Source organism: Eleutherodactylus coqui, chromosome 6 (genome assembly GCF_035609145.1).
Source record: "Eleutherodactylus coqui strain aEleCoq1 chromosome 6, aEleCoq1.hap1, whole genome shotgun sequence".
In the NCBI taxonomy this organism is placed as follows: Eukaryota; Metazoa; Chordata; class Amphibia; order Anura; family Eleutherodactylidae; genus Eleutherodactylus; species Eleutherodactylus coqui.
In genome coordinates this window covers 94,958,847-94,979,968 of record NC_089842.1, presented here as the reverse complement: position 1 = coordinate 94,979,968, position 21,122 = coordinate 94,958,847, and the positions used below count along the sequence as shown (strand labels likewise).

Sequence of the window (21,122 nt, the reverse complement as noted above, 5' to 3'; positions counted from 1 at the left end):
CCCTAACTGTATTATTCTTCTGTCGGTCAGGTTCTGTGTTTTCTACATGTTGTAGAACCTGCGATGACGTTACCAGGGGGCGGAGCATCAGAAGCACTCACATACCTACTCACTGACAAGTGTTGTGTCTGAGACAACGGTTTAGTTGTATTCTCATTTGGTTATTTTTGTCCTCCGCTTCCAAGAGCCCTAACTGTGTTGTTCTTCTGTTGGTCAGGCTCTGTGTTTTATATATGTTGCAGGACCTGCAATGACGTCACCAGGAGGCGGAGCATGATAAGAACTCGAATAAATATTCACTGACAAGTGGTTGTTAGTAGTTTGACTAGTAATTATTAGGACATTATTGTCCCAGTGTTTCTGTTGGCACATCACACACACAGCAGCTTGATCACCACACAAGACAAACACAGCTTGGCTCCTCCCACAGCAGTGACATCACCACAGGTCCTTTAGCCCACTGGATCTCTGTGGTACGTCAGTGTGTTCTGTCAGGACTGCTGAGTTGTGTAGGAAATTATAGTACCAGTGTTCCTGGTGGCGCAATGCACCACACAGCTCTGCTGCATAGTACATGCACACACGCAGCTCTACTACACGTGTCACACACAGCTTGGCTCCTCCCACAGCAGTGACATCACCACAGGTCCTTTAGCCTACCAGATCTCTGGGGTAGCAGTAGGTCAGTGTCTCCTGTCAGGACTGCTGAGTTGTGTTTTCTGAGAATATAACGGCTTAGTTGTATACTCAGTGTGTTATTTTAGTCCTCCCCTTTCAAGAGTCCTAACTGTGTTGTTCTTCTGTCGGTCAGGTTCTGTGTTTTATATATGTTGTAGGACCTGCAATGACGTCACCAGGGGACGGAGCGATGATGTCACCAGGGGCGGGGCATGAGAAGCACTCACATACATACTCACTGATAACCGGTTGTTAGTAGTTTGATACCTCATGATTGAGCCATGAAACCGCGCTGTACACTGCTGCCTGCTGTGTAGCGTGTGTGTGCATCTCGCAACGCACAAATCTCGCACGATTTTCACAGCTGTGTGAAAGTGGCCTGAGGCTGGCGCCACACGACCAAGAAAATCACTTGATTTTTGCCTGCTGTGATAGTCAGTAAAAAAGCAGAATATGAAACCAATGATTCACAATGGTTTCCTTCCCATCTCCGATGTTTTCACTGATGCGATGTTGAGGGGATAAAAATGGTGTCAATCTTTCTGCGATTTTTTTAATTTTTTTTTTTAATTTTTTTTTTCAATCTCCCATTTATTCCTATGGAGGCTTCCTTTTATTGCATCGCAATGCTACAAACGCCCGTTGGGATGCGATTTTAACATTACAAAGTCCCGTTGACTTGTGGGATAAAAAAATCGCAATATTTTATCGCGGGCGGCAGCGACACAATGTGAGATTATTCTTTGGAAAGAGCATCGCTGCCGCTCACAAATCGCAGTGAAGAAAGATGCGATTTTGCTGTTATTTTCTCGCGGCATACTCACAATTGCCCGTGTGGAGTCAGTCTTAGAGATATAGTTTCCTAAATGGGGTCACTTTTGGAGGGCTTTCATTGTACTGGTACCTCAGGGGGATCTGCAAATGCAACATGGCATTCCAAAATTTTTCCAGCATTCAAAAAGTCCATTCCATTCCTGCTCCAGTGGCAGAGCGAACAGCAGATAAACGGGGAAGGGGGGGTGTGGTCCTGAAGGCCGGCCCCCTATTCAGCTATTGATGACCTATCCTGAAGATGGGGCATCAGTTGTTTAGAACTGGAAAGCTCCTTTAAAATGATGAAGCAATTGTCTTCCTATTCCTTAAGTAGTGGGAAAGTTGCGCAAGTGTCTGCAGTATTTAAACTTTATTTGCTTAACCCTTTAAGGACCTTTTAATATTCAGTGCTCGGTCCTGGGCTTTAATCCCGGCGAATACCAAAAAGATGGCGCGTGGTTAAAGCTTCTGCGATCAAGCAGGAGCAGGTCGGGTACTCAGCTGTCAAACACAGTTGAGAACCCAGAGGAGAAGCAGTTTCAATCACTTGTGCCCTATCCTGGTTACATAGCGCTCAATGAGAGCTATGTTCTAAAAAGAGAAAGTGGAAATGTTACGTGATCATGTGACCATCGGCTCTTCCCTGTTACGGTAGAGCTGCAGGGTCCTAGCCGACCCTGACAGCTCTGCCAGTGACCACTGTCACTACAGGGGGATGTTTTTCCCCTGTAACTGGGGTTCCTATGGATGCCCCAGCTACATTGGAAAGGTGTGAAATTTAAAGAAACAAAAGACCATGTAAATGACCCCCAGCTATATGATGTCATAGAGGAAATGGATGTTCAAAAAAATAGTTTAAAAAAAAAAAAAAAGTTTAAAAAATAAATAATAAGAATAAAATAAAAATATATTCATAAAAAAAAACCCGTTGACGTAAACACCCTGGTCCTTAAGGGGTTAAAAGTGTAAAATCACTTTAAGACTTCATCTGCCATTATGACAGTAGGAGAGCTGGAGGGAAATTTGGAAAGTTGAAGGGAAATAATAAAACTTATTTTGGGCTGAGTTCTCGGATGTCTCGTACATTTGTAATGGCAGTGATGATGTTCCTGGAAGGAGTATAAAGCTGCTTTGTGTTTAGTGCTTATAAAGCCTTAACTGGACCCCAGTAACACTATGGGGTGTGTTACAAGTATAGCTTCTTGTGTATGCAAGTCAAGTGGAGAGATTCCCCATCACAACCATCATTGGGAAACATAGATGTGGCATCTGATTGGTTGCCAACTGCTTTTTATTTTTTGTGCTTTCAATGTATTTTCTTTCCTGCTGCTTATGTAGTGCTCACATACTGTATTCTGCAGCAGTGGGTCACAATTTAACCCTTTGCAATCCAAATTTGGATTTAGGGTTTCCTAGGGGTCTTTCTCTTTCTGCCATTATACAATGGCGCCATCTGCTGGCTAGAGTCAGTACTGCAGTATGTGACATTCTGGAGCAGCCCCCCGACAACAGAGCAACTAGTAATCTACAGTAAGAACACCCTGCCAGATGTCTTCCGACATCGGAGCTGTACAGCCTTCAATCATAATGTCTTCAGATGTCAGACAGTGGATTGGAAAGGGTTAATTTCCCTATTAATACATTCAAATTTATATGAAGCCAATCAATTTATTAATATGTTTTTGAAGTGTGAGAGGAAACCAGAGAATTTGGCAGAAACCCAAACAAACTTTGGAAGAACATGCAAACTCCATGCAGATGTTGTCCTTTGTAGGATTTAAACCAAGGATCCCATAGCTGCAGGATAGCAGCACTAACCTCTGAGCCACCGTAAGCCTATAATCGCTGTAGGTCCAACTATTTAATCCCACTGCAGTTTACGTTCCCTCTGATTAAGCCACCGGAATAATTGCCTGTATATTACATGAACTGATAGTCCAGGGTCCATTGAAGAACCACAGAGATGTATACTTGTATCACCTGCTGTTGGTGTATGTTCTGTTATGTTCAAACAACTCTATACACCAAAGTGTGCTTACAAAGTATATGCTAGGCAAATAAAGATGGGTAATAAATATGGGGGCGAAATGACTTTTTTTTTTTAATTTCAAACAAAACCAATTTTTTTATTATGATCTGGGACTGATTTAAAGCGACTCTTCAGTCAGGAGCTCAAAATTGATACGCAAGTCAGTATCTACAGGGGATGATTACCTGCTATGCTTTTCCTCAGATCTTGCTCCTTGGCCACTTTGTAGCTGTTAGTAGAGAGCTGTGATCTGTGACTACAGTGCCTAATCTGAAGTAGTCTGGGACACACCCCCTGCCTCATCATTGGTTTAGGTTGCAGAGAAGGCAGATAGAACCAATGATGAGACAGGGTGTGTGTCCCAGACTACTTCAGATTAGGCACTGCAGTCACAGATCTGTCATAATAAAGCTAAGCTAAAAAGCAAGATCTAAGGAAAAATGAATAGCCGGTAACCATCCCCTGTAGATCCTGACTTGCATACCAACTTTGAGCTTCTGACTGGAGAGTTGCTTTAAGGATAACCTGTCTATGGGTTTAGATTAACATACAACGGAAGCGGCATAGTTACTCCTGACTACAGAATCACATTACATGGGATTTGTCTAAAATCAGTAACCATGGAGACATATCAGTCTGCAGAGGACCTATATACAAAAAAATGGGCTGAAAGTAGCTGACACGAGTGTGGGGATGTAAGCTTTGTACATATTTTCCCTTCCTTTCCTCCTTTTGTCAGTTTTTAAACCCGCCACTGCAATGCATTCTGCAGCCTACATGGCGCTATATAGTCCTCTGTGCACCATATAGTCTGCCGGAAGCGTTATGTGGCAGGTTTGCCAGCTGGCACCAAGAGAGCGGTGGGAAGCTTTGAGCCAATCGGCTTAGCTTATAGGGCAGAAAGTAGCTGATAGATTCCCTTTAAGACTATTTAGAAACTTACTTAAGTTTATTTCATTGTAGAGAAGTAAGAGATTGGTTTGCAGACATGAACGTACACCTTCATAGAGCGGGACCTCTTTAAATGTTTTCTTATATAAACATGTGACTTGCGGTTTAGTCCTCCATGTGCGCTACAACCAAGGAGTCGTTAACACATTTTCTGCATCAGTCAGCACTTTGTGGCTCATCGTCAGAGACAATAGACAATTGTGCGGCAATCACCAGGCCTGTGATTTGCGTGCCGGGTCTGATTGGTGTTTGTTTCACATAATGTGGACTGGTCTCATGCACAGAACACGTTGCAGACTTCCTATAGCTCTTTTACTTCCTCAGGTGTCTGGACGAGCGTCGGACAATGCAGACCGCAGAGGAGGCCTGCGCCCAGCTGGAGGACGAGCTGCTTTGTAAGTCCATATTGTTGTATCTCATACAGTAATTCATTATTGTGAACTCCACCTAGAGGCTACCTTTATCCCTCTCTCACAAAACTTATATTTATCCTAAGGCCTCATGTCCACGGGCAAAAGAAGAATTAAAATCCGCAGCGGATTTTAACTCTTCTCCTGCACACGGATCCGCACCCCATAGGGATGCATTGACCACCCGCGGGTAGATAAATACCCGCGGATGGTCAATAAAAGTGATTTTTAAAAAAATGGAGCATGAAAAAATCTGGACCATGCTCCATTTTCGTGCGGGTCTCCCGCGGGGACGGCTCCCGCAGGCTTCTGTTGAAGCCTATGGAAGCCGTCCGGATCTGCGGGAGACAAAAATCGGAATTTACTCACCCGCTCCGGATTTTCCCTTCGCCGCAGCTTGATCTTCTCTCCATCGCGGCCAGATCTTTTTTCCTTCGGGGCCGGCGCATGCGCGGGGCATGCGACCGACGTGCCCTGCGCATCTGCCGGGCCGAAGAAAGAAGATCCGGCCGCGACGGAGAGAAGATGAAGCCGCGGCGAAGAGAAGATCCGAAGCGGGCGAGAGGTAAGTTAATTCTTATTTTCAGCGCTCATGTCCGCGGGGCAGGAGGGACCCGCTACGGATTCTACATGGAGAATCCGTAGCGGGCCTGATTTTCCCCGTGGACATGAGGCCTAAAGGCCCATTTAGACACAACGATTATCGCTCAAAAGACAGCTTTTAAGTGATAATTGTTGTGTCTAAATGTGCGCACATCATACACTTTTCATGCACTATTCGTTCATCGCTGACTTTAAGCTTAAAATCTGCGATGAGCCTTATCAGTGCGCACGCTGAATTCTCAGTGGGATACCGCTGATAGTTTTCTTTCAGCTGGTATCCCGCTCGCAGTTCTTAGCGGGATACTGCTGCCAGCTCCGAGAACAAAGCAGCTTTCATTTACACGCTAATAAACTCTTAAGTAGCTGATTAGCTACTTAAGAGTTTATGCAAAGCGATTGCTCAAAACTGTCGCTCAAACTGTAGTTTGAGTGAATTTTGAGCGATTATCTTTCAGCGTAAATGGCCTTAAATCTTTCTTGTTTTTTTTGTTTATTTTCTAAACTAGATCAATTGCTGATGTGGACAATGGTCTAGGATCTTTGGAAATCTCATCCCCTTTGTTGCTACTGTTAATGCCACGGATTTCCTGTGTGTAGTGTCCGTATGGAAAGTTCCCGGAAAATCAGCCCCGTGTGGACCCAGTCTAAGGGCACCTTCACACTGGTGTGAAAATTGTGCGAGATTTGTGCATTCAAGACGCAGAAATCTCGCACAAATATGAAAACCATTGTTTTGAATGGGTTCTTTCACATTAGCGATGTTTTCCTGCATGGCACTGTGATGCGATGCTATGCGGGAAACGTATTGCAGCAGGTCCATTCTTTTTGCGAGATCGCTCATTGTTTTCAATGAGGCTGGTGGCAGCAGCGCCGGCCCTATTGGATGCAATGGGAGAACTCTGCGCTCCTCTGCCGCGGCTGCTGTCCTTCCTCCCCCAGTGATGCGTGGCTGTTTTTCACATGGAAATGCCTCACATCTACAGGGCTTTCACTTGGTGGGGAGCGTGATATCGGCCCGTGATATCACACTCGCCAGTGTGAAGGAGCCCTTAGGATGTGTTTGGATGGGGCGTAAATACTGTGGAATGTCTGCAGCCAAAAATCCACAGCAAATTCCACAGCATTTCCACATCCAAAACTGAGTTAAAATCTGCATCATTTGTGTGGAGTTTGGAGGGGGGCGCTGTATCTAGCTGGTTTCCAGACAAAGCCTTCAGCTGTCAGTGCTTCCCTCGCCCGGTACGCAGCAGTCTGTACTGAGCGCAGCACGGATGGTCCAGTAAACTGTCCCCGTTTTTTTTCATATTTTAGGCTAAATTTTTTTTCCTTTTGATTTAGGCCCTATCCCACCGGACTTCGTAGCAAAACTACCGATGGAGCAGAGACGCGCTCATGGCCGCACTGACCGCATACCATCCCGTGCTTTGAAGTTCTAAGCGCTGCTGCTGTGCGATGCATGGATGGCGGTGTGTACACCTAGATGGCTCCTCCCCTATCCTCTACTCCCGTGCACCTCTGAATAGGCGCTTAGGTGTTCAAGGTACTGAGATGGTATGCTGTCAGTGCCATGGCACCCCGGTTGGGAATCACCATCTTGAGGACTACAGCTTCATGGAGGAGATGTGCTTATTTACACATATATTTAGAAATTTAAAAAAAAAACACCATACAGTCCCACAACCTTTTACAGGTAGCTGAGCTTTCAGGTCTTGTTGGTGTTCTCACACTGCAGAGCTGCGGTTGTTTCCCTTCCCTTGATTACAAGTAAAGCATCTCTGCAGTGTGACGACCCCACCAAACAGCCCCCCATACCTCAGCTTCCTGGAGCTCTTAAAAGTTTGAGTGGAGGCTTTAGATTTTGCGATGACTCTCCATTGTCTTTCTCTTTCCTTGTAGTTTGTGAGGATTGCCGGTTGTACTTCAGAGACTCCTGTCCACAACACGGAGCACCAACGTTTATCTTGGACACACCAGTTCCAGAAAATGTCCCATCTCGTGCTTTACTTTCTCTACCAGAAGGACTAGTGGTCAAAGAAAGATCTCAAGGAGGTTTTGGTGTATGGGGCACAATTCCCATCATTCCCCGTGGCTGCTTCTTTGGTCCATACGAAGGCGAAATTTTAGTGGATAGGAGCGAGTGTACCGTCTACTCCTGGGCGGTAGGGAGTCTTCTTATTTCATCAGTTCTACCCTTTTTTTGAGGAATGAATGTTTCCCTGTAAAGGAGGAAGGGGAAGGCATAGGGGTGCAGAGGTTTCACCGTGACACTAAACCTGGAGAGACACGAAAGGCCCCTCTGCCCATATGAGATAATTTTTCTTCTTTTGAAAATACCTCCCCGGTGCCCTAACAGATGCTGATATAAGGAGACAAGTTCTATATATTAGATTACTGGGGTCCAGATACAGATTTTGCATTGCAGCCCAGCAATTACAACTTGGACTTCTGCTGTATTGATTTGTGTTTGATGAGTAGTAATATCCTTATTTTACCTAGAGATTCGTGACGTCAGTACTTACATTTGGGTAGTTTATACTATTTTTGGATGATCAACTAGACCTCCTATTTGGGCATTAATGATCTTTTCTTTCTATTTATAGGGTGGTGGTATCATCACTTCTATGTATAGAATATAATAAAAAGCACAAAATATAGGAAGTACTCCGTGCAGTCTACACTTAAGAGAGTGGGGATGTCATCAGTCTTATGTGAGGAATAGCTCTGTCACTACGTTTATTTGGAGAGTAGTAACATGGTTCCCTATGAAAATGGATATGGATGACGATTATGGAATAGATTTATGAAAACTGTCTAAAAGGAAAACTGTTTTTGCAATATACAAGATAAATGCACTCATTACCAAAAAGAATAATGCACCAAGGAGTTGTCGGAATCGAATACAGGCCAGTAACTCTTACTTCTACTGTGGGTAAAATGTTTGAAGGGTTTCAAAGAGATGCTATCCTGGAGGACCTCAAGGAAAATAGCTGTATAACTCCATATCAGCATGGGTTTATGAGAGATCACTCCTGTCAAACCAATCTGATCAGCTTCTAGGAGGAGGTAAGTTCCAGACTGGACCGGGGGGAGTCACTGGATCTTGTTTATCTGGACCTTTCCAAAGCATTATATACTGTGCTGCATAAAAGGTTGTATATAAGATGAGAATGCTTGGTCTGGGTGAGAAAATGTGTAAGTGGGTAAGAAACTGGCTCAGTGATAGAAAGCAAAGGGGGGTTATAAATGGGGCTGATTGGGTCACCATTACTAGTTACCACAGGGGCAGTACTGGGCCCTATTCTTTAATATATTTATTAATGACCTGGTAGAAATATTGTACAGTAAAATATCAATATTTACAGTTGACACAAAACTATGTAAAGTAAATAGCACAAGGATATCTAGGCGCACATGACGAGAACATTGTTCTTCCTCTTTACAAGTCACTGGTCAGACCACACATGGATTATTGTGTACAATTCTGGGTACCAGAACTCAAGGAGGACATATCAGAGCTTGAGTGGGTACAAAGGCGGGCAAGTAAAGTAATAAAAGGAATGGATGGACTACAATACCCAGAGAGCTCATCAAAATTTGGATTATTTCGTTTAGTAAAAAAACGGCAGAGAGGCGACCTAATAACTATTTATATGTATATCAGGGGACAATACAGAGATCCCTCCCATCATCTATTTATACCCAGGACTGTGACTGTAATAAGGGGGCATCCTCTAGGTCTAGAGGAAAGAAGGTTTCTCTACAGACATAAAAGGGGGTTCTTTACTGTAAGAGCAGCGAAACTATGGAAATCTCTGCCTGAGGACGTGGGGATGGAGAATTTGATAAAAGAGTTCAAGAGGAGCCTGGATGTCTTTCTTCAGCTTTATAATACTATATATCATAATTACTAATTACTTTAGAAGGGTTGTTTATCCAGGGATTATTTCGATTGCCAGATTGGAGTCAGGAAGGAATTCATTTGGCTTCTACCTCATTCTTCCTCTGGATCAACATTGGGAGATAATAGGCTGAACTAGATGGATGTGTGTCTTTTTTTCCCGCCTTTCAAACTATCTTACTATGAATGAAACTTTGAATGTGTGAATGTAATGATGATATATGTAAAAATTACAATATTCGAGTGAAAGGATAAGCTTATTGAGGAACACTGTGCAATTCAAAGGAGGTCTAGTACCCCGATGGGCCACCTCTAGCCTATATACATGATTAGATATGGTCAAGCATGGGGGAATACAGTCTTTGTATGTTTTCCTGGACACATCTGCCTACATATGTTGCAACTGGACCACGAGAGGCAACACAAGTGGTTGCCGGATTTCCGGGAAACAGAACGCTGAACTGTTAGTGTCCCTCAAATCACACAGCAGTTGGGACAGTATGTCTCACTCCATAGTAAAAGCAGGACTGACGCGCTCACCATGAGGCCTCCATACTTGAGCATGACCATCATCACGAAGGCAACGGTGTTGGGATGTTAATGGCAGGACATGTAATGGGCACCATGACACCAAATTTCCTTCTGCTTAGCACTTGGAAATGGTCCGGCAGAGATAGGGTTCTGTAATGAAGGTGCCACCTGTGTCTCGTTGGTGGGCAACAAAACTGTTGGAGCTGCTTGTCGGGGATCATCCTATCCTTTCTGCTGGTGGCCTTTCTGGGTTGTCCAGAGCCTGTTCACCATGTGCGTAACCACTGCTCCCAACACCTCCTAACAACTTGTTCAGAACGACCCGGATGGCAGCTATTCGTTAAAACGACCATCCTGTTTCTTGCATTGCAAGGATGCGCCCCTCTCAAAGTATGGGCAAAATGTCTTTGAGTGTGTGGTAGAGGAATGTCAGGTGGTCGGCGATCTCTCAACATAAGGTCCTCTACACAAAAGAGCCTGTTTATGCGGCAACAGGGGACCACTACTGTAATCCTTTACATATCTGCTTGAGGCATAACTATATGCTAAGTTTTGTAACAATCCAGCATTTCCATCTGGGTGCATTATTTTTTTGCTAATTAGTATGTACATTTCCATTTTCATAGGGAAACATACAAAAATCAAAAAGTTATTGAGGAATAGTTGGGTTTGTCAATAAGAGAATCACCCCGTAAATCTAATAGATCACTTGTATTTAGAGTATGAACTAGAACTTTATATTTTCAGATTGATGATGTCATTACGACCACTTTGAAAGTAGCGGTGTCGTTAACTCTGTTTGGAGAGTATTGACATAACCTGACACATTACCTACTGTGATTATAACTGAAACCTCACCTGACGTAAAACCATGCCTGGATATTAGAAATGTATGGTTTTATGTGCTGGGGATATAGATTTACCTCTTATATACTGTTATTGTTCCTGCAGATTAGAGACAATGGATCCTATTTTTATATTGATGCCAGTGATGACTCCAAGAGCAGCTGGATGAGGTAAGTCCTGACACATAAAAGAAACACTGAATATATTCAAAGAAGTTCAATACCATGTTTCCCTCCAAAAAAGGACCCTGTCTTACATTAATTTTTGCCCCAAAGGAGGCACTGGTCTCATTTTCGTGGAATGTCTCATTTTACTTTCCTAGCAGACTCGGTCCGGGTTTCTCCTGTTGCATTGGTTCTTTGACCTCTGCATTGATTGGCTGAGCATTGGTTGAAGAACCAATCACAGCCGTTGCATTGTAGAGGTGGGATTTATGAATTGGCCAATCAATGCCATGGCTCAGCCCCTTCACAAATGACGCCTTCACAACGGAACGGCTGTGATTGGCTGAGCACTGGTCGAAGAACCAATCAATGCAGTGGTTAAGGAACCAATCACAGCCGTCGCATTAGTTCAGTGAGCGCTACTCAGCCAATCAATGCAGCGCTCGCTGAACTAATCAGAGCCACTGCTTCCTGGAGGTGAGATTTATGAATTCAGCAATCAGGAAGTGCTCTTCTGTCAGTGGCTAAGGAGTACAAGAAGCGGAGCGGAGCTACGGAGAGCAGCAGGAGGGACCCGGACCGCGCCTGCTACGTAATGTATTTTTCTTTTTTTTATGTAGTCTAGCTAGGGCTTATTATCAGGGTAGAGCTTATATTTCAAGCCTCCCCGAAAATTGAGAAAAACCAGGGTGGGGCTTATTTTTGCGGTAGGTCTTATTTTGGGGGGAAAACGGTAGTATACAATTGAGAAATCTTGTTGCAGTGTGTGCTGCATTCCCCAACATGAATATGCACAAGTACTGGAAAGTATCTGATTCTACATGTCCATCACTACTTTTCTGATGAGAAAAATGGAAAAACTTTTAGTAAATCAGTTGTACCCTGTGTGACTTACTCTTCATAACAGTAACTTCTGCCCCATATTTTGTCTCATACCCTTATAAAGGTCAATGTATATAACATTTACCATCTCTACTTTTCCAAGGTACGTAGCATGTGCATCAACAGAAGAGGAACACAACCTGACAGTGTTTCAGTACCGGGGAAAAATCTATTACCGCGCATGTCAGCCTATTCCGTCAGGCACAGAACTGCTGGTGTGGATTGGGGAGGAGTATGCTAGAACGCTAGGACTCAAATTAGGTAAACGGAACTCCATTGTCATTATACTGTTGGTAACACGAGGAACCGATAGACCTTCAAAGTAAAATCATTATGTTGATTGCTGGGTATCTGCATGTATTCATCTTGGGCTGTCCATGTATTTTAGATCGCTCTTGGCTGTAAACACCCAGCCACATTTACAATGACCCGACAGCCCTATTCACATACACGCCTGGACCAGCCGAGTGTCCATGTGTTGTGAATATAGGGAGGTGTTTAAGCTGCGACAGAGCACATCTGGCAGTGGCTTATCTCCCGAGAAGGATCAGGCAATTGAAATCCAACTTCATAGTCCTTATCTCATTGATATTTGCCATTGTACCTAATGCTAATGATGGATGAGGCAACCAGAAGTGCAACTCTTGCAGATCGAGAATGAATGGGGAAGTAGCCACTCGATACTCTCTTTTTTTTTTTTTTAAATCAAAAAGTTTTTATTGAGCATTTTCCAATTTTTCCAAAACGCGCAAATTCGCATTTCCCGAAGAACCAAACGAAAACAACAATTTAAATGATTCCCTCTCATCATAACAGACTAAATTTTGGACAATATTTTCCATAATGGACTTCCACCAAAATTTGAAGTATCTTACAATATACCGGTATAATCCAAGGTTTCATGAGTTGCGTTTAGGACATTCAACATCGTTATGACCAGTGTACTCGATGAACATGTGACCTTATTAAACTTAAGATTTAGACAATCCTAAAGAGCATTCACCGTATATTAATAATCAGTGAGAATCAATAAGTAACTGGATTCATACAACAGTATTAACATCTCTATCCATGCATATCTCCTACCGACATACTCCAAGGCAATAGACCATACCTGGGAACTCAGCACTCTCTAGACAAGTCTATGGGACTTAAAAAAAGATATAATGGATCTATCATAAATATTTAACCCCTTAGTGACCAAGCCTGTGTGCGCCTTAATAACTAAGCCAAATTTTGGAAGTCTGATATGTATCATTTTAAAGGCCTATTTACACAGGACGAATGTTGGGGAAACTTTGTGTACTCTCTTCTATGCTGTTACACAGGAGTGAGTATCACTGGCTCTCTGACAGAGCGGCCCGCAGGGGGCCTGGGCGGCTGTGGGAGATTTCACTCCTCGCTCTCCCCTGCCCCTCTCCATTCACTGAACGATCGTCAGTCAGGAATTTATGCAGCTTAAAATCTGGAACGATCATCGTTCAGTGTAAACGACAGCCGTTCAGCCAGCGATACTCGCTCTTGTGTAACAGCACGGGAGCGAGTATGTGTGGGGACGAGTGTCGGACATCGTTTGCCCAACATTCGTCCCGTGTGAATGGGCCTTAATATAGAATAACTCTGTAAAGTTTTTGCATATCCAAGTAATTCTGCCATTTTTTTCACCACATATTGTACCTTATATACGTGGTAAAATCAGACCGATAGAATTTGTGTATATTAATTAAAAGCGGCAAAAGTGGAAAAATTTTTACATTTTCAACTGCAATATGTCAAATATGTGCAAACATATTGTACAAATTTTGATTATATATATTTCCATCTGTTAACTTTATTCTGAATGCAAAGTTGAAAAACTTTAGTTTTTTTAACCATTTAGGAGACGTACAAATTTAACATTAATTATTAATATTTTGATGAACATTTTGTTTCCCTACACCAAGCCAAGATTGCAAAGGCTTATAGGTATCAGAATGATAAATACCCCCACAAATAACCTTATTTTTAAAAAATACACCCCTTAATATATTTACTGAGGGGGGTCATGAGTATTTTGACCCCAAAGATTATTTTCAGGAGTGAATGCAATTTGGAGGGGGAAAAAAAATAAAATTTTATATTTTTGCAAATATGTCATTTTAAATACAGGTGCGCATATAGTGCACATGAAAATGAGGATTTGCACCCCAAAATGGATACCCCTGTTTGTCCTGTGTTCAGAAACCTACCCATTGTGGCTAACTGAGATCACGTGACTGGGGACTGCTCACTGTGCTTCTGCACCTGGGAAACGTCCATCAATAAAGATCCCTCGAGAGACAAATCTGGGGGCCCTAGGTAAGTAATTTCACCACCCCTCATGGATCGGGTCTGTGAGGAGAGGTGAAACTTTAACTTCTCTTTTACTTTTAATTGATTTCCATTATCCAATGAATAACAGCGATCACATGACCGGGGACTGCATACCGCAGCCCCTCCCCGTGAAATATCCAGGCTCTCGGCTACCCTTAATAGCCAGGAACAAGGAGATTTTAAATTTCCTGGGCAATCCTCAGCTTCGGCATGCATCCGTCATTTTGCCTATGGGTACATGCGTATAGGCCGGGTGAGGTCCGTGGATAAAGATCCCGTTGGGGGACAAATCTGAGGGCCTTAGGTAAGTAATTTCATCTCCCCTCAATATGATCCGTGAGGGGAGGTGAAACACTGAAACACTAATTCTTTAAACTTTTTTTTTAACTTTACACAATCGCTGTTTTCCATTGGTTAACGGTGATCACGTGACCGGCAGTCGATAGCAGGGAGCTGTTTCCGGGGCTTTAGTCTACAGGGCCAGTGTGTTTTTATGACCTTGTAGATTAAAGCCCACACACCCAGGATTTGAAAATACATATGGGTGGTCACTAAGGGGTCAAGATGAGAAAGCTTTGAAGTCTGTGGACACTTTTGCAAACAGAAAAATTTTTTGTGTCTGCAGTGCCATGTAGACAGACCTATATGTCTCTATGGTTACAGACTGGAAACACATTGTATGTAATATGATCCTTCAGTCAGGATACTCCATGTCAGTTGTCCCCTCTCTTACTGTCTGCAGGTCAGCAAGCAGAGGTGGAGTAACACATGACTACAGGACCAGACCTTACAGGGTTTGTAGTCAGTAACGATAGGCACTCGTAGATCTACATACTGGCTGCAGACCCAACATCGTAGGATGTCTTTCAAAATGAAAACTATTTGAAAATCCACTTTGTTACTAAATAAGTCCCCAAAATAAGTACCCTGCAGATGATTTTTTTTTTCAGTCAGACCAAAATTCATTGTCACATGTCCTGAACATTAAATGTATAGGTAACAATGTTATTGTTCTTGCATTTTATCTTTAGGCGAACATTTTAAATATGAGTTTGGCGAGAAGGAACTTCTAATGAAGCTTTTTCAGGACCTGCATTTGAAGACCCTTGATTCTTTGCCGAATCATATAACAACTCGAAGTCAGTATGTGTGTAATGATATGGTTACCCCTTTAATACAGTCACACAAACAGAGTTATCCAATAAACAATGTAGGGCATTCTTCATCTGGCTTTCAGCTGCTTGAAGGGACTCAGAACTTAGTAAGCCTTGGTCGAGCCCAGAGCCGTTATTGGACTTTTTTTGGCTTTCAAGGGGATGCCTATGGTCGAATTATTGATAAAACTAAGATCATTTGCAAATTGTGCGGTGTTAGACTTTCGTACAGTGGCAACACCACTAATTTGAGGCAGCATCTTATTTATAAGCATAGAAGGGAGTACAATGAGTTAGTAGGAACGCAGGGAGCGGTAGTGGAGCCACAGAAGAACATTGAATCAGTTTCCCCACGTGAGCTGCCATCCAGGGCTGTAGTGACTCCTACCGTAGGGAGAACAACCAAAGCCGTGGCAGATTTTATTGTCCGTGACCTGATGCCGATTGAAATAATTGAAGGAGAAGGTTTTGTGCAAATGCTGTCCATTCTGGATCCCAATTACAAATTACCAGCAGCCTCTTTCTTGGCTCATACAATCCTGAAAGAGATGCACATTCAGGCCAAGTTGAAGGTGATGGAACTGGTGAAAAATCTACAAGAGTGTTCAGTCAGTCTTGACCTATGGAAACATAGTGGCTCCTTGTCCTACCTCACGCTCACCATACATTATGTCACTGAAGCTTTTGAATCCAAGAATACGGTGCTATCAAGTAGGGTCGTTTCGGAAGACTTGTCTGAAGAAAGCCTGAAATTAGTTCTTCAAGATGTTGCAGATGAATGGGGAATACGCGAGAACACATTCTATGCGGTGGGACTCAGCAGTCCTTCTGTTAAAATAGCAGCTTCGAAAGTAGGTTGGAAATCTCTGCCATGTGTTGGACAGGTTTTGAAAAATTGCATTGAAGCGATACTCCAGCACCATACTATACAGACCACATTGGATAGGTTCCGAAGACTGATAGCCACAATTTTTTCATCGGCAGCTCAAAATGAGGAGTTAACCACTCATGGGCCTGTTTTAAAGGTCCATTTAAAAATGTTCTTACGGGACGGTACTAAGTGGTACAGTATCTACACTTTACTGCAGAGCATAGTGGACCATTCCAAGTTTTTTAAAGGCTTAATTGAGACTTTGAATGAAGATGGAATTTCTCTGCAGCCTGAGGACTGGTCAATACTCCAAGATGTTGTAGACATTCTTAAACCATTATCTATTGCTACCTCAACCTTTACCAAAGATCAATTTGCTGGATTGTCACTGGTGAAGCCGGTAATAACCAGTTTGTTGTATAAACACTTAGCACCTAACGAGAGTGACTCTGAATTTTCCAAGAACATCAAAAAGGCCATACACGAAGAGTTGACTTTTAAGTATTCAGATTCCGAAGTAAATCAGGTTCTCAACTTGGCATGTGCCTTGGACCCTCGTTTCCGGGGCCTCGATTTCCTCAGCCAACCAGACCGCGTAGAAACCCTTCATTTACTGAAGCTTGAGGCTTCAAGTCTGGCAAAGATACAGACAGTTGAACCAATCTGTGTTACACCTGAACCTCAAAATTCCAGACCACCGTCAAAAAAGGCCAAGCAGGACACCGGCATCGAGTTTCTTTTAGGAGACTTGTGTAACGTAAGGAATGCTTCAGCTAGCACAGTAAACCAGCAGGCAGAGCAGGAGATAAGTAGCTTCCAGACAAGCGAGGCTTCTTCTTTATGCCAAGACCCACTACAGTGGTGGAAGATGCACCACACCCAATACCCTCTTTTGGCAAGAGCAGCCCGTAAACTGCTGGCTATCCCTGCCACTTCTGTACCCACTAACTGGTTGTTCACAGATGCTGGCCTAGCTGTTTACCGAAAGCGTTCCGCTCTTACTGCAGAACATGTTGATATGCTAGTCTTTCTCAATGGCAATAGGTTATTTATTTGAACCTTTTCTTCTGGTTGGCCCTTCACGTTTGTGCCTCTCCTACACCCATCGTAGCCACCCTTGCAAGTGGCCCATCATATATCCTCCAGGTCTGATCCAGTGCTTCCACTGCTTTCCTAAAAGAGGACAAGCTAAGAGACCATTGTCCACACCAGTATCTGTACATACATATGCCAGTACATTACTGGGCGTAAAAAAAAGACTATTTCACCGTTAATTATTTTTACGCTGGCATGGTGTCTATCGCACCTGGCCCAGGTCTTCTCCTGTTACCAGTTTCTTAAAGGTAAATATGTAGCATACATTTCCATTTCTTTTAATGACAGTATTGCAAGCCCCACTGGAAATTCCTCAAGTGTTTCTTGTTAGGGAAATCTTTCTGCTGGCTGTAGTTACACAATCCAAAAACAAGTCTAGAATTTCACACCTATGACGGGAGGTATGGGGGAGGATATGGGTATTCTTGTTTTTTGTTGTTTTTGGAGTTTTTTTTAATGAGTGTTTCAGTTCAGTAGCATGAAGTAGAGAACTTGAAATAATATAGAGATTAGCTGAACCCTTAAAATGGAGAGCAGAGTGTTGGAAGTAGCAGTCCATCTGGGACAAACCCTTTTTTTAGCTTTATTTTATGACTAGACATCTCCTTTGAATAACAAAGTAGCTAGTAGCACACAAATATGATAATGTAACTATCGGGTATTACTGTACGGGGAGTTTTGTTATCCTTTTTTTTCCATAAGTATGCATGTTTGTAGGGATTTATGGGCCTAGTTACAACATAGTTTACCTGTAGTCCCTCAGATGAGCACACGGGGGCAGAATTTGAGCAGTCGGTGAGAGGAAGCTAGGGCACTCTACTGCTCTGCCTTGGCTCTAAACTACTAAAGACCCAGTTTATGTGTAGTCAATATACTGAAAAATTCTGCTAACATATAATATATGTTTATTTTAATACAAAGGTCCATTTTTTTTCATCCGTAAGCTAAATTTACTGAGCATGTGCAAGACATAAGGAGCAATGGGCCAATAATCCCTTCCTTCTTCTTTTGCCCCTGTTGACCGGAGGTTGCATCAGGGATGGTTATTAAGTATGAGATTTTTGCAGTCACCAAACCCTTTTTGAAGTCTACCAAATCCAGTCTTGCACATTTGGATTAAACCCTAATCCCTAGATGCTACTTGGAGACTGTCAGGATAGTGCTGTTTACAGATCTCTTCTGATTTATGCAATACTGTGCGTTGTGACTAGCAATAAAGCTTGTTGTGTGACAAAAAACACAACGGACTTTAGTGTGGATTTCACCTCTTCGAATGAGGATGTGGAATCCATGTTAAAGCCTGCATGTTGCATGCGGATTTTGACTCAGATTAGTTTAGGAAGGGAGTCATTGCCTATACGCCTCGCCTTTTTAGACATAAGGATAATGAAGTCCTGATATGATTGGCGAGCTGTAAGTCTGATCATCTCATTAACTCCAAATTACCCACTTTGGCCGCTTTCAGATGAGCTTATTTTGAATCCATATTTGGTTCACACTACAGAGCTAATGTAAATCTGTGTATATCTATTTACATGGCCATGTTTTAAAAACACAGCATACGCTACTTTTTATTCTTTTTTGCCTTCGTATTTACAATCAATAGTGTTATTTTCTGTTTGGCTAATATAGATACCCTGTTTCCTTGAAAATAAGACCTACCCTGAAAATAAGCCCTAGCATGGTTTTTAAATAGTGTCCAGGTAGCTATACATGTAAAAAAAAGAAATATTTCGGAGCAAAAATTAATATAAGACCCTGTCTCATTTTCGGGGAAACCCGGGTACCAAGTAGAAAATAAACCCAATGACCACAAATACTAAGGTAAATGCTAGTGACCTGTAAGACGTCCGTATTACGGATCCATACTTATGCTCATGTGAAACTGGCCTTAAGCTTTATTCTAAAGGCACATTTTGGGTATTCCTATATTGATCAGACTGTTTACATATTAATGCGCCAATGAGGAAATCTAATGATGCCTGCTATTGGAAGCAAGCCTGCTTGATGACAGTTTCCATGTAGCAGCTCATTTTATTTTCTACACTGTCTTCTTTTTAGTAAACTTTCCTGAAACGCACATGAATACACGAGGAGGGTAATAAAGAGTTAAAGTAGCTGAATTTTACATTTGTTGAACATATAACCAATTTTAGTCAAAGGCGGAGTTTCACTTGCGGTGATTTATAGAACTACTGAAATGTAGCAGTGTTGCTTAAGATATTTTCTATTAGTGAGTCTGTGTCAAGCCTGTATTTAGTGCAGATACCTCATAACTTATTATTGTTAGGTCCCTGTTTTCCTGTTTTGATCCTCATATTGCACTGACTGTATTGTTAAGTAAAGTATCTACAACCTTGCATACATACATACACACACACGGGGTGGACAAAAATATGGAAACACCGTACGAAATGCATGGGATTTTAATCATTCGCACTAAGCTGTCCTTTTGACCCCTGCTTAGCTGAGAGCTTTCCCACCAAATTTGTGTTTACTTCACCTCTTGCCCTGCTCTGGGTTGCTTTGGAAGCCAGTTGGTAACAGCAGCTGATTGGTCAAACCCCTGACCAATGGAAGCTTGTTGCTTGGGCAGATATTCATATCTGCCCGGCAGCATCTGTTTCAGATTACCTCCACTTAAAATAAGTCTCTATATGTCTTGAAAAATGATTTATAATCCCATGTAATTTAAGGCTTGTTTCCATATTTTTGTCTTATTATAATCGGCCTTATTACTTCTCATTGTATTTTATGTTTGACCCTCAGTCTGACCAGCTGTGTCCTCATACATGCCATTATTTTCAGTGTTGTCTGTTGTGCACCTTTTTGCTTCTACTTCATTAGGACACATTTATTATCCCTGCCAGTTTATCTGCATTGTTTACTGGGAATCTGGAACAAGCCACTTGTCTCATCAGGAGTTAGGCCCCCTGTCCACGGGCGTGATTCCGCCGGCGGTAAATCGCTGGCGAATCACACTGTCTGAAGCTTTCCTTAGCGTTGCTATGATAAGCGCCGGCCCCCTTGTCCGCAAGCGGAGAATCATTGCGATTCTCCGCTCCCGGATGGCAATTCGTAGCATGCTGCAAATTGCCCCGATCCTCCACGGTCAGCCTATCTGTCAGATAGGCTGACCAGCGGAGATCTGTCTGCCGGCTCCTGCCCCCCCGGCGGCGGCTCCCGCGGGATACCGCAACACCTGTAAGCAGGCAGCCTTAGGCAGTTATTTTGCCCCCTCCCATGCTTTACATTGCAGCTCTTCTTGTTCAGATTGGCTGCTGTGTGTAAGCGCAAGCCCACCAGAAAATCACTGTTAGTACATAGGAAGACAGTAATCGTAGTAATCACTGTACCATTACTTGGCTGTCCAGCTGTATATTACTGTAACCCATGTAAGGGCAAGACTGAGTACTGGAATGTAAGCAGTAGAAAATTAATTAATTTGGCCTAGTGGTTTTTCGAACCATTTATTAAAGAGAAACTACAGCAAACTCACCTACTTTCTAGTCGTCAATGGAGTTTTCAGGCAGCAAAGTTGGTGGGTCCATTGAGTGTCATCAGTCTATGTGGTTTACATTGTGGTTAAGACGTAAAACCCCAAAGAATATCTATATGTAAGCTTTAGTAAGGTCTACATTATTACTGTGGTTAAAGTGACCCTCTGGGCCTGGAGAAACAAAGATGGCTGAACCGCTTCCCTGACTACCCCATGTACACTGTGTATAGTATGCATTGGTGATCTAAGATACTACATGTGGCTCCTACTGGCCGGTGCTGCTCAAGTGGAGCACTGGTCAATCACAGTAGGTGTAGTGTCATACACTAATGATGTACGCTGGGTA

At 42.8% G+C, this 21,122-nt stretch overlaps 1 protein-coding gene across 1 annotated transcript in view; it reads left to right on the top strand.

Annotated features, from left to right (window-relative positions):
* LOC136631404 (E3 SUMO-protein ligase ZBED1-like) overlaps positions 1–17,531 on the top strand; it is a 21,553-nt gene extending 4,022 nt beyond the window's left edge. The window contains exons 2-6 of the mRNA XM_066605685.1: positions 4,796–4,866; positions 7,381–7,643; positions 10,865–10,929; positions 11,909–12,066; positions 15,189–17,531. Of these exons, the coding sequence (XP_066461782.1) occupies positions 4,818–4,866; positions 7,381–7,643; positions 10,865–10,929; positions 11,909–12,066; positions 15,189–17,239 (2,586 nt within the window). The 5' untranslated portion in view covers positions 4,796–4,817 and the 3' untranslated portion in view covers positions 17,240–17,531. The remainder of the gene's footprint in view (positions 1–4,795; positions 4,867–7,380; positions 7,644–10,864; positions 10,930–11,908; positions 12,067–15,188) is intronic.
* Positions 17,532–21,122: the final 3,591 nt, after the last annotated feature.